The following is a 15,563-nucleotide window of genomic DNA, read 5'->3' on the forward strand; positions in this document are numbered from 1 at the left end:
GTAGTTTAGTAATTTGAATCTGTCAACCCTTGAGAGGCCAGATGCTCCAGTCACTTAAACTCTTCTTGTAAAAATTTTTCTCTTGCTGACAGCTTTTTATTTTTACTTGAACAATATGAAATGATGATTTTGTTATTATTAAATCACCATCTGGGTGGGGGAAGTGGCTGGTGTTCTGCAAGAAAAGTAATGCTAATAGGTGCATGGTCAGAAATAAAATTAGCATTAATAGCTGGGTCAATAATTTTATGTGTTACAGAATTATTTGTCAGAAAGTATATAAGTTCCTATACGAGAATAGGATTTGTAACGTGGGGAATTATATGAATATTCCTTACTGTTCGGATTCTTGAGTCTTCAAATATCTGTCAGCCCATAGTCTGACATGTATCTCTTGATAAATGATGATGAATTAATTATTTTGCACGTTGCATTTGTTGAGCGGTCTATTTTTGGGTCCAAAACTGTGTTAAAATCTCTGCCGATGATAATATTTAAGTTGGGGAAAGTGCGCATCTCGGAAAATGATGAATGAAAAAATGAAGGCATGTCCAAATTTTGTCCGTATATGTTTACTAAAGTGATGTTATCTTTTCCTATAGTTCCGTTGAAAATAATGTAACGCCCTTCAGTATCTGTTAATGTTGACTTATGAGAAAATGAGTGTTATGAGTGTTGCGTCTAGGGGTGTGTCGATACGATATTCAGTATCTGTATCGCTCTGATACTGGCATTTTCTGCAGGATCAGGTATTGGTTGGACAAAACGGATCTAAATCTGATATTCTGCGTATAGCTACTATTGTTATTGTTAAGCACCGCAAATGCCACAAAACATTATAAAGCACAATAAAATGGATTTGTGTTCTCCTTTAGCCAAGCCCAAAAAAAATAATGGCAGTAGCAGAAAATAATCAAACTGACATAAATCGTAACTGGCCAGTTTCTGCTCCAAACGTGCAATTGGCAATCAACTCTTTTGTTTTATTTCAGCTGATCTCTGTTCTGGTGCTGCTTTGTTCTTCTACGGTAACCAGGGAAATTCTGTATTGTTGTTCTATTAGTACCACCTGCTGTCAGAGAGTGAATTTGTGCTTTCAGTCTGTTTTTGTTTCCTGCAGATATTTGGCACAAATCCAAATATTCCATAATATTTTCATATTGACGATTTATCCAAATGCTAACGAGTTCCTAAGGTGACACAGTGAGGCGGGCGCGCCCATGTATATGTTTTGTTTTTGTGTCTGCCGGCGCGATTACTTCAACTTTCCTCATACCAGCAAAATCAACTTAAACAAAAAACAAAAAAGAGGATGTCAATCCGTGTATCATTCGTCCCTTAGTTTTTTGATTTAATATTGAAAGAGGAAACATGAGAAAACGGCTCCTTTTTCGTTTTTTCCTTTTTTGTTTTTCGTTCAGGCGTGGAAAAATTGCTTGAACACAGCTTGAATATTTGATTTCTACACGTGAGCAGAACGAAACGCCCGTTTCTGCTCATTGGTCAGCCGAAGATCAAACCATACCCCCAGTTCTTCCACAGTTTCCTGCAGAATAATAGTCCTTTGCTGCTGCAGTGAACGGATAATTAACGCGTTTATTTGCATTAGTTGGCAGGCTTTGATGGCACATTCAAAAAAAATTAAGTCATGATTCTCTGCCATTAAAAGTGCAAGCAGGACATTTATTTATTTAGTTAGTTAGTTCCAGTGTTTTATTTTCTCTGCCTGCTAAACTTCCAGAGCAAGTCGTTGTGCGTTCTCTCCGCGTTGTCATTGTACACATAGACATTAACATTACTAGCCATGTAAAATAAAATATGCTACCCTGTTTAAAATTAGTGCCATTATAAACAAATTTATTTTAAAAGCCTAAAGGCATTTATTTGAATCGACACTGAAACTTGCACAGACCAAAGTTGCACCAAAGTTTCCATAGCCTGTTTGCAATTTACCTGCTAAAATATTTTTGCAAAGAAGGCTTTTCAGTCGGGTCCCAATGATATGCAAGTAAAATAGTAGTCAGCAGCTATACAAGTGATGATACCTTTAGCCTATAGGCTATCGTACAACAGACACATTTAATTAAGCGTAATAACTTTACGTATCGACATAGACGCAACACTCATAACACTCATTTTCTCATAAGTCAACATTAACAGATACTGAAGGGCGTTACATTATTTTCAACGGAACTATAGGAAAAGATAACATCACTTTAGTTTGGTTGACAGTGTTTTACTTTGATAATAAACAGTGCACTGATTGTGTGAGCATCACTTGAATTTCTTTAATCAGCAGTGGAAACGACTTAATACTCTGTCATTTACAGTCATACAGGTAGGGGCAGGACATCATTTGAAACGGAAAAAAATGTCTTTTTTTACTTGTGTGAAATCAAAATGACTCCAAAATTCATCCCTTTGAAAAATATAGAAAACAATAAAATGCGCTGCTTTCGTCTCCTTGAACATCTTTCTGGCGTATGCCACAAACATGAACCATTACACAGTTGACGCATCTACTTTTAACAGTCTAAGATTATTTGGCATTAAATGCATTATATAAGTTACTTTGGAATAATTCACAGCATGTTTCATGATTAAAAAAAAACGTGACTTACAGTCCAGAAAATATGGTAGGCTATAGCAAATAATTTTGTGCACCCCCTGGCACTTTGAGAATAGCACACAGAAGAAAGCCTTGTCTAGGCTCTGCCCCGGGGGCGTGTTGTGTCGAGCTATTCGTGTGGTTGTTTGATGAGAAAAAGATTAAATGTAGTTGCAATAAAGGCGTTAATTATCCATTCAACTGCAGCAGCGTAGGACTATTATTCTGCACGAAACTGTGGAAGAACTGTGGGTATGGTTTGATCTTCGGCTGACCAGTCAGCAGAAAGGGGCGTTTCATTCCGCCCATGTGTAGAAATCGAATATTCAAGCTGTTTATTAATTTTTCCACCCCTGAATGAAAAACGAAAAATCAACCTCTCAAATCAATTCTTGTTTTTCATTTTTCTGGAAAAAACGAAAAAGGAGCTGTTTTCTCAGGTTTCTTCTTTCAATATTAAATCAAAAAACGAATGGACAAATGATACATGGATTGATGTCACTTTCCACCATTTGAGTTTCCTTTCTGTCACAAAACTGAACTGAAACTCAGCAAATATATGCTACGTTGCGTGTCACACTGTTTTTCCTTCCCCCTTGTCTGTTAACTAAATTAAATATGTCAAGTATTTATTTCTTGTATGTATATATGTACTGCAGATTTTCTATATGACATTATAATTTTTATATAACATGTAGTAGTTTCACATGTAGGTGGAAAAAAATTGTAAATACTGTCTGTTAAAAATAAATGAAAAGAAACATAGCACAGTAGATTTGTTTTATATATACAATATAATATATGTATAATATGTATAATATGTATGTGTATATGTATCTTTTTTCCTTTTTAACTGGTTGCAAGTGTGATTACTATATTGTGCACACCTGTTACTTGCCACATGTGTCTCTAAATACAAATTGCAGAAATTGCAGGAGCATCACATGCTTGAACAGCAATTATTTCTTACAATGTTGACAAGGTGCCAATAATTTTGTCCAGTCCATTTTTGAGTTCTGTGTGAAATTTTATCAAGTTTGACTTTTCTCTGTTGTTTTTTTTGTTTTTTTTTGCAGTGCAAACAAAAACAATAAGCTCGTGAATACCAAAACATTTGCAATTGGAACAATTTTCAGATAGAAGTGTTGCATTTTCTGACCGAATTGCAAGGGTGCTGATATTTTTGGCCTTGACTGTACATATCTATATCTATGTCTATCTATCTGTCTATCTATCTATCTGTCTATCTATCTATCTTCATACATATATATTCACACTCTTCTGTACCTCAGAGTGACAGATGCACCCATGTCTTCTGTGCACTTTGAGCTGGCTTATGTTTTTGTATATTTAAATATTTAGAAAAAAGTGTAAAGAATTTTGAATTATTGTGTGTAAGCCGTGTTTCAGTTGTGCTTAACTTTTGCTTTCTTGTGTTACGGGTTTTGCATCACAAAAAAAGTTGTTTCTTAGTGAGTAAGAATGTGTTTACAGTTTTGCAAAAAGAGTGATTTTATTTGACAAATTGGTTTAGGCTGTTGAGAATTTGGTTTAGAGTATGAGGTTTAGTGTTTAAGCAAATGTTAAAAACTGTACAAGGTGCCATTAAAAACAAGGTGCCATTAGCATACCTCACGTTTTCGCGTCGCGCTCAGTGTGGAAAGGCCTTTAGGTGTTCTCCATATTCATAGGAGATCTTACCCGTCATTGGCTCACCAGTCTTACGTTAGATCTGTGTTAAAACTATAAATGCAGTCGGCGCTGATAGCCTTGTGGGCAGTGCGGCGACATACAGTTGCACCTCGGATGTCCCGAGATCGAATCCCGCCTCGTGGACCTTTCCCGATCCCACCCCACCCCTCTTTCTCCCACTCACTCAAATTGGTGACTTTGTCTCTTAACTTGTGCGTGATTGCTTTTAATGTTAAAACTTCTGTAGAGATTATTATCTGTTTGAGCTGTGATATTGTCAAGTTTCTGAAGATGTTTAAGTTTTTCCTCCATTAGCAGTATTATACTGTGTTCCATGTCTGTCAGATGTGGTGAGCAAAGCAGTTCTTGACTTGACATGCATTTTCTTTTAGTTTCTGGAGGTTTGTTAATGAATGTCGGAGTATCCCTCTCTGTCCAGGTGTACTAGTGTAGAGCCGACATTAGGTGGTGATTCCATGCTCAGTAAGGTTAAAACAGTAACGAGAAATGAAATTGGAGTGAGGGTTAAATCTTCAGTTGTCAGTTGTGTATCAAGTTTTTTTTTTTTTTTTTTTTTTTTTTTTTTTTTTTTTTTTTTTTATGGTTGATTCCAGTTAATTGGGTTAGTTGGGGCAGCCGTGGCCTAATGGTTAGGGAGTCTGGCTTGTAACCAAAAGAAAAGTAACCGGGTTCGAGGCCCAGGTCCGGCAGGGATTGAAGGTAGGGGGAGTTAATAACCAGCGTTCTCTCCACCCTCAATACCATGACTGAGGTGAGTCCCTTGAGCAAGGCACCGAACCCCCAACTGCTCCCTGGGCGCCGCAACAATAGCAATATGGCTGCCCACTGCTCCGGGTGTGTGTTCATGGTGTGTGTGTGTGTGTGTGTGTGTGCGCGTGTTTGTTCACTACTTACTACTGTGTGTGTGCACTTGGATAGGTTAAATGCAGAGCACAAATTCCGAGTATGGGTCACGATACTTGGCAATTCACGTCCTTTCCTTTCCTTAAATTTTTACTATGGCTTATGTTTATAGAAATTCCAGTGGCGCATTAGTGTGACGTCATGGCGACATCCATATACTTTTAGTGTTGTTCCCCTCATAAACGATTGCAAGATTTGCACTGAAAATATATATTTATAGGAATCTTTCAGCAAGTTCAGCATTGATTTAATCAACTGACAGGCCTAAAACATTGTAATCTGCATCTCCTGATTATCTGTCTGGATGTTTGTGTGCTGATGGTTTTTACTGGAAGTAGAACATGGAAGCAGTTGCAGAAGTAGTCCATTGAAGTCATAATTTTTTTTAACAACTAATTGTGCAGCGCAAGTGTAGTAATTCGTAAACTAAAGTTATCAGTTCTACAAAAACCATAGATAATTTAGGATTGCCAGACTGACAAATGTATTATTTGGCCGGCACAAGTGAGAAACCTAGTATTATGGCATTTGCTGAAGGAAGAATCATGAGGCTTTACACATACTCACATATGGTCTTATAACCTTAATACTATGCTTTTATACAGAGAGAAGAGCAGGAGCCACAGACCAAAAGGGAGAGTGAAGACAAGAGCATCACTGTAAACATTGACATCCCTGATGTTCTCAAGAAGAAGCTGGAGGACGACTGTTACTATATCAACAAAAGAAAGAAGGTATGCATGCAGTACTACTTTGATAATACAGGTGCATCTCAAAAAATTTGAATATCATGAAAAAGTCCTTTATTGTAACTCATTTCAAAAAATGAAACTTTCATATATTCTAGATAATTACATTTAAAGTAAAACATTTAAAAAAAATAGTTTTAATTTTGATGATTGGGAATGTACAGTTCATGAAAGTCAAAAATCAATATCTCAAAATATTAGAATATTTACATTTGAGTTTCATTAAATGACCATCCCTACAGTAAGAATTCTGGGTATCTTTTGTCTTTAAAACCACAATAATGGGGAAGACTGCTGACTTGGCAATTGTCTAGAAGACAATCATTGACACCCTCCACAAAGAGGGTAAGTCTCAGAAGGTCTTTACTGAAAGGGATGGCTGTTTACGGAGTGCTGTATCAAGGCATATTAAATGCATAGTTGGAAGGAAGAAATTGGGTAGGAAAAGGTGCACAAGCAACAGGGATGACCGCAAGCTTGAGAAAATTGTCAAGCAAAGCAGATTGAATGAGTGAAGCCGGAGTCAGCGCATCAAGAGTCACCACACTCAGATGTCTTCAGGAAAAGGTCTACCAAGCCACTTCTGAAACAGAACAACGTCAGAACAACGTTACCTGGGCTAAGGAGAAAAATAATTGGACTGTTGCTCTCTGGTCCAAAGTACTCTTTTCAGATAAGTAAATTTTGCATTTCATGTTGAAATCATGGTCCCAGAGAGACTGGAGAGGCACAGAATCCAAGCTGCTTGAAGTCCAGAGTGAAGTTTCTGAAGTCAGTGATTATTTGGGGTGCCATGACGTCTGCTGGTGTTGGTCTATTGTGTTTTATCAAGTGAAAAATCAATGCAGCCATCAACCAGGAGAATTCAAAGCACTTTATGCTTCCATCTGCTGACAAGCTTAATGGAGATGCTGATTTCCTTTTACAGCCAGACTTTAGAACCTGCCCACGGTGCCAAAACTACTTTCAAGTGGTTTGATGACCATGATATTACTGTGCTTGATTGGCAAGCCAACATGCCAAGCCAATTTATGGGATATTTTCAAGAGAAAGATGAGAAACCGAATAAACCAACAATACAGATAAGCTGAAGGCTCAATGGTGCCTCAGCAGATCGCTTCCATGCCACACCTCACTAACGCTGTCATTTGTGCTAAAGGAGCCCTGACCAAGTATTGAGTGCATAAATTAACATACTTTAAAGAACTTGAACTTTTCTGTTTTGCAAATCCTTTTTTTTGATTGATCTTAGGAAATATTCTAATATTTTGAGGGACTCAAAATATTGATACTGTTTTTTTTTTTAAAAAAACTTTTGAAATGTTTTGCTTTACATGTAATGAATCTATAATATATGAAAGTTTCACTTTTTGAAATGTTACAATAAAAAAAATGAACTTTTTAAAATTTTTAAATGCACCTGTATATACATTTACTAGGGATGTGACGAGATCCCGTGGCTCGAGATCTCGTGAGATCTTGTGACAATATCCTTGCAAAACATTTTGCAGTGTTTACATTAAAGCTGCACGATTAATCCCTAAAATATCGAGATCTCGATTCAAACACTCATGCGATCTTATTCCTGAATGACAACGATTTATCTGTCTATTAGGATTGTTTCACTTCGCGAGTGTCACTGGAGCGTGAGAAGCACGTTTTGTCGCTGCCCGTATTAATGAATCAGAGGGTTGGGGTAAATGAGAATGCAGAAAAAGCAACACAGTCTTTTCAACCACATTATAATCATTATTTCTGTTACAGATGTTTAAATAATAGAAGTACTGGTATAAAAGTTTATAGTTTGGGTATAAACGCTTATTGTCTACTGTAGCGATGAAAACGAAGTTATCTTAACACTTGTATTGCAACGCTTATCCTCTTCTGCCAGGAGGTGGTGACAACTGCCTGTTTAAAAAAAAAGGTCATTGAATAATTCATTCAGGAGAGAACAGTTTGTCAGAACCACTAGTAAATTACGTTATTTTGTTTAGTTTTCTAATCTTTTTTTTTTTTTTTATCCAGAATCGTGAAAGAATCAGTCTCCAGTTTATTAAAAACCACTTGGATTCTAAATGTATCCAGAATCATGAAGCTCTTTTTTAAATGTTTAAAAGTTTAATTTCATAAAGTTCAAAATTCTCCTTCATTTTTTTGCATTTTGTCTTTTTCAGTTGAATAAAAGACTGTTTTTCCTATATATTTCTTCATTGAGGTTTTTTTTATAAGAAAAGTTTAAAAATCTTGTCTCGTCTCGTTCTCGTGAACCCAGTCTCATGTCTCGTCTCGTCTTGTGAGAGAAGTTTCTCGTCACACCCCTAACATTTACATATATGCATACACATTGCATCCTCTCCTGCTCCAAGTTCAGATTTATTTTGGTTTGTTCATTGCATAATTATTCCCCTTTAGTGGCATTGTGTAATGCTTACAAAAATCATTTAATTTTGTTTCATTGACAACAGCTGGTGAAGCTTCCATGCCTGATGAATATAGTAAACATTCTGGAGTCCTATGTGAAGCACTTCACCCTAAATGCAGCTTTCTCAGCTAATGAGCGCTGTCGGCACCCTCAGAGCTCCACGCAGGCTAATATGAGTCCACACTATATGCCACCTGAGAGGAAGTAAGTTGTAACCAAAAGTTCAGCAACCTATTGTTTTTTTGTTTTATTTCAGTCAATCTGTGTTTCAGACTTGCACAAATTGCATTGTAGTCATTTTGAAGTAGAAATATTACGAAGTGTGTAAATGGTTGTTAACAGAGCCTATAGATGCTGAAGACGGATGCAAAAAGGAGAGAATGGGCAGAGATTTTGTTGCGAGAAATATTGGAAGAAAGTCCTTAATATTGAAGTTAGTAAATTAGTTTTTCCTACAGTCACCAAACTCGGTACATATCTCATCAAGCCGGACATCTTTCTAATTTACAGTCAGTAGGTATGACCAACAGGAAGTTGGCTATTTTGGTTTGAATGTGGAGTTTTGGAAAAATCAGGCTGTAAATTACTTAATATTCCTTCTAGCAGATTCATGCAGTTCACACCAAACTTTGCCAACATGATGCTAAGATACTGAAGATACGAAATTGCAAATGGATTTTTGATATCTTGAATGATGTTGCCATGGTGATTTATTAAATTAACCGTAAAAAAGATAACAGTAGTTTTCTTGTATCTTTAAAGTGCATTATCCAAACTCTTCAAAAGGGTTTTTTTTTTTTTTTTTTTTTTTACGTATGGAGAATGTCATTCTTAAGAAACATAGCAGAAACATTAGTTAGAAACATAGTAGAAACATTAGTTTCATAAATTCATCATGCTCAAGGGCCAATAAAAAATTTTAAAAGACAGATGAAGACTCTGTAATAGACACTAAGGATGGCTACCAGATGGATCATAGGATTAGAAATCTTCTTACCCTAATCTTCTTAAAGTGCTCCTATTATGCCATTTTAAAGGTTGCTAATATTGTTTTAATAGACTCGCAAAACAGGTTTACATGTATGTAAGGTCAAAAAACACTTTAGTTTTCTCCAAAAATAGATTTAATTTTACCCCATTTCTAAATGATTCGTAAACGACTTGTGCGAAGCAGTTCGAAGAATCAGCCTCTCTAAACCCCTCCTTTCCGTGAGCCCTCACTGCTGTGATTGGTCAGATGGCGCAGTCCTTTATGATTGGTCTACCATGTACAGCGTGTCGGAAAACGAAACGCCCATTGCCATAACTGATTGACAGGCCTGGATACTTGTCAATACGTAGAAAAGATGGCATCGATTTTTACCATACCAATTCGAGCCAGAGTCTGACGATGAAGTGGCTGATCGACAAGTTAGCACGGACTACCGTGGAAAGTGCTTGCAATTTGCTTATGCAAGCAAACCGGGCATACCTCTATGTTGTAAACTTCAACATTATATAATGCCTTAAGGCAGCTTTCACACCAAACACGGAAAGCACTGTGCTGGCTGCTGGGTTTAGTGCAGCCCTTCAGAGCGCACCGGCAAAAGTTCATTTGAACAACTCATTTGAACTTTGTCGGCAGTGTGTGCGCCTTTCACGCTCCGCTGCGCGTACACTTCGGTCGATGCAGAAACAAGCTGCCCTCACGCGGCGAAAGCAATTGAAACAAAAGGGTTTCATAGCACAGCGCTTTCCGCATTCGGTGTGTAAGCCGCTTTGTGCGCCATCCTTTATAACTACTCCAACTAATGAGACAGACAAACAGTCAAGCTGCATCAATCACAAATTGTCAGACTACAGTTGGTCCACAGCTGAACAACAGAACTACAGAAGTATGAGTTAGCCAGCTAGCAAGACATGTGCAGGGTTTTTTATACTACGTATTTTGAATGATCGCTATAAAATACAATCTTTGTCATCTTTTGAAAGTGAATATTAAACAATTTTACTCACAGCATAGGATACAGCGTCTTCTGTATAATGTACGTGGAAAATTTACTGTTTGTGGGTGGGCAAGTTGTTCGCAGCGTAGAACGTGGGCAGACATTATGCAAATGTGTTACTTAGTGACGTATGGCCGTAACAGAAAAAGATTCGAATTGCTGACGACTCGTTCAGGTAAATGTAAGCCGACTTTTTTTTTTTTTTGATAGACAATAACTTTATTTATTGTGCACTGTCGGCTTCACAACTTTTTAGATAGTTTATGTTCACGTATAGCTACATGACACACTACATGAAAGATAATTTTTGAAAAGGCATAATAGGAGCACTTTAAAGGGGTCATCAGATGCCCATTTTCCACAAGTTGATATGATTCTTTAGGGTCTTAATGAGAAGTCTATAACATACTTTGCTTAAAATTTTCAGTGGTAGTGTAAAAAACACCCTTTTTACCTTGTCAGAATAAGCCCTACTTCATAAGTCTTACTTCATTTAAAAACAAATATCCTGTGTTAGAGTAATCTGTAGGAAACCAATGCCATGTCCAGTCTTTCTCGTCAGACCTAATTTTTGATTTGATCACACCCACAAGCTACTTTCACTTTTGATGTTATAATCATCCACGTGAGGCGCACGTGGCGTGAGGCGCACGTGGCGTACCGCCCACATCAACGTAAACAAAGCAGCGTGACTTGTCTTCATTGTTAATCTTGGCTACTTGCATCTTGTTTCTGGAAGAAGACGCACTGTGTTGAGTAAGATTTATATTTCCCTCAGAGGAAGAACGCAATGCAACGTACTGTGACATCCACCAAAGGAGTAAGTTTTTCTTTTATTAGCCTACTTATGTTAGTTGTTGTGTTACTGTGTCATAACTTGTACACATTATAGTCGTTAGACCTTTTCTGTAATTCCTGACTACATGTATAATCAAGTGAAACGTTATGAAGTTTGTTTCATTACATAGCATCGAAATGTATCACAACACCAGGATGTTTTTAATGTTCTATAAAATAACTAGACAAAACTACTGTCATATATTCTTTTCACGAATAGATGTTTAACATGCTAAACAATAATAATTAGTTTCTCAGATATAAAATGTCTTTTACTATAGTACAAAGCATTTGTGTGTCTGACTACAAAATCATAATATATGTATATATTACAGATGCTCCTGATTTTAACATGCTCACAGATGTTTTTATTTATTTTTTTTTTTTTTTTAGTGATCTGATACATGCAACACAGATGAAAGCTACATGAATGCCACATGAAGTGTGCTGTACCATCATCAGTTCAACTATACTGATATTTTATGGTAAAACAAGTTCCTGGAATACTGATGATGAGTTTTGTTTCTTGAATGCATGAAAAGAAGCAGCAATCACTTAAATATCAGGTATGATTTACTTATTTCACTTGTTGAACAGAATTCAGAAAACAGTTTTCAGGAATGACACAAAGTCTGTTCACGTCTCTAGATCAGTGTGATCAATGATGTGCCTTCATTATGTATGTTTTGATTATACTGTGTTGTAAATAAAATACAAATAATCTAAAACTCCATTCTTTTAATCTTCTCACATTGTTTCTACCTGACAGTCACAGTCTCACTGATGGGCCATTAGGGGAGGGCCTTTTGTCTCTCAGGTGTAAATCACTAAATATTCATGGCTAGGGCTATGTATTGCTAAGAATCTGGCGATACGATATGTATTACGATACGGGGGTTGCGATACGATATGTTGCGATACATTGCGATATTGTAAACAAGACGATATATTGGGATATTTCTTATTTTATTAATAGGACAATTTTAGGAAAGCTGTAATTAGAAACATCACCATATGCAAACCATTCAGTGTTACTGAATCACTTTTTGTGCAGTGCGAGAGGGGGGGAAATAAAGTGCTTGCAAGATTCTTTAGTTATTAAATGTATAAAATGTAAGCTTTTATAAACAGACAATATATATTTTTAGACCCTGCTTTACATTTTAAGTTTACAACTGTAACCATGTCAGATCATTTTGATCTAAACCTAAGAATTACATCTGCTTAATATCAATAAAAGATAGTGCTTACAGGATTCCTAAAGAAAACAAAAGAATTGTAAAACAATAAAATAAATACAGATATTGGACATTCTAAGAACGCTTTTGTTCTGAGAATTTTGCAAGTTTTGGATTTTGCAAGTTTTTCAGTTAATTATTAATTATAATTATGCTCCGCGTGGAATCGCCGAGACTGTGACGCGAGCACCGCCTCACAAAACAGCCCCATCACGAGAGAAAGCAGCAGGCAGCCGCACAGCTACCCCACCGCGCCTGGCTCGAAGGCCCTTTCATGGCAGCATGGGGCGCTTCTGCTGCACAGATGGGTGGCGGCCGCACATCAGTTCTGCTGCTTGCCGCGTCCTGGAGCAAACGTTACCTCAAAAGCTGAAATGACGCCACACTTTACACCGAGGCGGGAGCAGGAACTATTCTTTTATCCTCCATTAACGCTAACATTAGCGGCGTGCCTGTATGTTAGTATTTCCTCTCACTGTTTAAGTTCAGAGATAAGAAGGCTGCAATCTAGCGGTCAGGATATAAGCTCAAAACGAAGCTGTCCGAAACTGTCTTGAATCTTGTATGATTATTTATTTTTAAATATCGATATTCCGTTTTTGAGAATCGATACAGTATCGCCAAACAAAATATCACGATACAACCGTGTATCAGTATTTTCTTATACCCCTATTCATGGCCATTGTCACTCCTTTGCATAGTCCCTTAAGGTCACAAAACACGTCTTAGAAAATTTATATTATTGTAGCCCAGTTTGTGCTAATTACAATGTAATCAGACTTTAGCCATTAATATGTTTTTAAGATACTGAAAAAAGCACAAATGTCAGGGCATGTCAAAACTTCTTCGGGGTGCCAAAACACCCTCAGACCCCAGAGAGTACAGAAGGGCAGTTTGCAAAGATGCATAAAAAACCCTTATATTCACTTGTGCTGTAGGTGAAGCTGGATCACAAATGATTTGCGTGAACATAAACTCATTTATATAGATCACTGGGCGCATTTCCTTCTAAAACAAAAGTAAGGTTAATCCTCTGCGTCTTCAGCGGCTCAGATGTCGGGAGTAAATGATGACTGCCATGTTCATTACTATATCCAACAACAGGACGCCTCAGTCACTCAATCGGAGACATTCTTGTCTTCCCCTGCACAGACACAGTGGTGGTGAGACTGTTCTCAGCTCACTCAGCTCATTTAGGGCAGGTCTAAGATGGTCACGTCAGTCAACTATTGTGGGAGAGCCCTTGGTCAGTGTGATGAGAAGCTGAGAATGGCCTGATTTGAAAAAGGGGATATTACTTAAAAAGATTTAAAAAATACCACCATGGATTTTTATCATTATAGGATTACTGTGTACACACACTGCCAAAAACATTTGTTTAAACTACATGTAAAAGTGAGTTTTGCATTCGATATAAAAATATCAGTTGATATGTATTGTACTGTCAGTATACTTTTACAGAATTATTTTAGAAGTGCTTTTTTTTGTCTGTGTTTATTTTATTTTTTATTTTTTTAACCCGCTCTCACTCACAGGATGAGAAATCTTTTAAGCCTGATCCTTTACTGCTTAGTTCAGTTAATTTAGGATGAGAAACTAATACATAAAATAAGTTAATATGTACTTCACTAGAAATATAGTTCTATATAATTATTTCACAAATGCTTTTGAGTCATTAAAGGTTTTTGTAACACTTTACAATAAGGTCTCATTTTGTAACATTAGTTATCCTTTTTCTTTTTTCTTCTTCCTACTTCTCCTTGCCTTTCTTCTTTCTTCTTCCTCCTTCATCCTCTTCTTCCTCCTCCTTCTACTTCTTCCTCCTCCTTCTTCTTCCTCTTCTGCTTCTTCCTTCTCCTCCTTGTTCTTCTTCCTCCTCCTTGTTCCTCTTCTTCTTCCTCCTCCTTCCTTCTTCTTCTTCTTGTTCCTCTTCTTCTTCTTCCTCCTTCTTCCTCCTCCTCCTTCTTTTCTTTTCTTCTTCCTCCTCCTCCTTCTATCTTCTTCCTCCTCCTCCTTCTCCTTTTTCTTCTTTCTTCTTCTTCCTCCTCCTTCTCTTTGCCTTTCTTTTCTTCTTCTTCTTCTTCTTCCTCCTCCTCCTTCTTCTACTTCCTTCTCCTTCTTCTTGTACTTCTTCTTCTTCTTCTTCTTCTTCTTCTTCTTCTTCTTCTTCTTCTTCTCCTCCTCCCTCCTCCTCCTTCTACTTATTTTTCTTCGTTCTTCTTCTTCTCCACCTTCTTCCTCCTCCTTCTACTTGTTTTTTCTTCATTCTTCTCCTCCTCCTTCTACTTATTTTTCTTCTTTCTTCTTCTTCTTCTTCTTCTTATTCTTCTTCTTCTTCTCCTTCATCCTCCTTCTTCTTTCTCCTCCTTTGTTTTCTTCTTCCTCCTCCTTTTTCTTCTTCTTCTCCTCCTCCTCCTTCTTCCTCCTCCTCCTTTTTCTTCTTCTTTCTTCTTCTTCTTCTTCTTCTTCTTCTTCTTCTTCTTCTACCTTCTTCTTTTTCCTCTTCTTCCTTCTTCTCCTGCTTGTTCTTCCTCCTCCTCCTTTTTCTTTTTTCTTCTTCCTACTTCTTGCCTTTCTTCTTTCTTCTTCCTCCTTCCTCCTCTTCTTCCTCCTCCTTCTACTTCTTCCTCCTCCTTCTTCTTCCTCCTCCTTCTTCCTCCTCCTTCTTCATCCTCTTCTGCTTCTTCCTTCTCCTTCTTGTTCTTCTTCCTCCTTCTTGTTCCTCTTCTTCTTCCTCCTCCTCCTTCTTCCTCCTCCTTCCTTCTTCTTCTTCTTCTTGTTCCTCTTCTTCTTCTTCTTCCTTCTTCCTCCCCCTCCTTCTATCTTCTTCCTCCTCCTCCTTCTTCTTTTTCTTCTTTCTTCTTCTTCCTCCTCCTTCTCTTTGCCTTTCTTTTCTTCTTCTTCCTCCTCTTCTTCCTCCTCCTCCTTCCTCTTCCTCTTCTTTTTCTTCTTCTTCCTCTTCCTTCTTCATCCTCCTTCTTCTACTTCCTTCTCCTCCTTCTTGTACTACTTCTTCTTCGTCTTCTCCTCCTCCCTCCTCCTTCTTCTACTTATTTTTCTTCTTTCTTCTTCTTCTCCACCTTCTTCCTCCTCCTTCTACTTATTTTT

At 37.4% G+C, this 15,563-nt stretch overlaps 1 protein-coding gene across 3 annotated transcripts in view; it reads left to right on the forward strand.

The window, feature by feature from the left end:
- Nucleotides 1–15,563, forward strand: part of LOC127168755 (male-specific lethal 3 homolog) — a 91,661-nt gene that overhangs the window by 19,889 nt on the left and 56,209 nt on the right. For all 3 annotated transcript variants that reach the window (XM_051115819.1, XM_051115827.1, XM_051115835.1), the window contains exons 6-7: nucleotides 5,830–5,958; nucleotides 8,439–8,599. In XM_051115819.1, coding sequence (XP_050971776.1) covers nucleotides 5,830–5,958; nucleotides 8,439–8,599 — 290 coding nt within the window. The remainder of the gene's footprint in view (nucleotides 1–5,829; nucleotides 5,959–8,438; nucleotides 8,600–15,563) is intronic.

The sequence above is a fragment of the Labeo rohita genome, chromosome 1 (genome assembly GCF_022985175.1).
Source record: "Labeo rohita strain BAU-BD-2019 chromosome 1, IGBB_LRoh.1.0, whole genome shotgun sequence".
Lineage (NCBI taxonomy): Eukaryota > Metazoa > Chordata > Actinopteri > Cypriniformes > Cyprinidae > Labeo > Labeo rohita.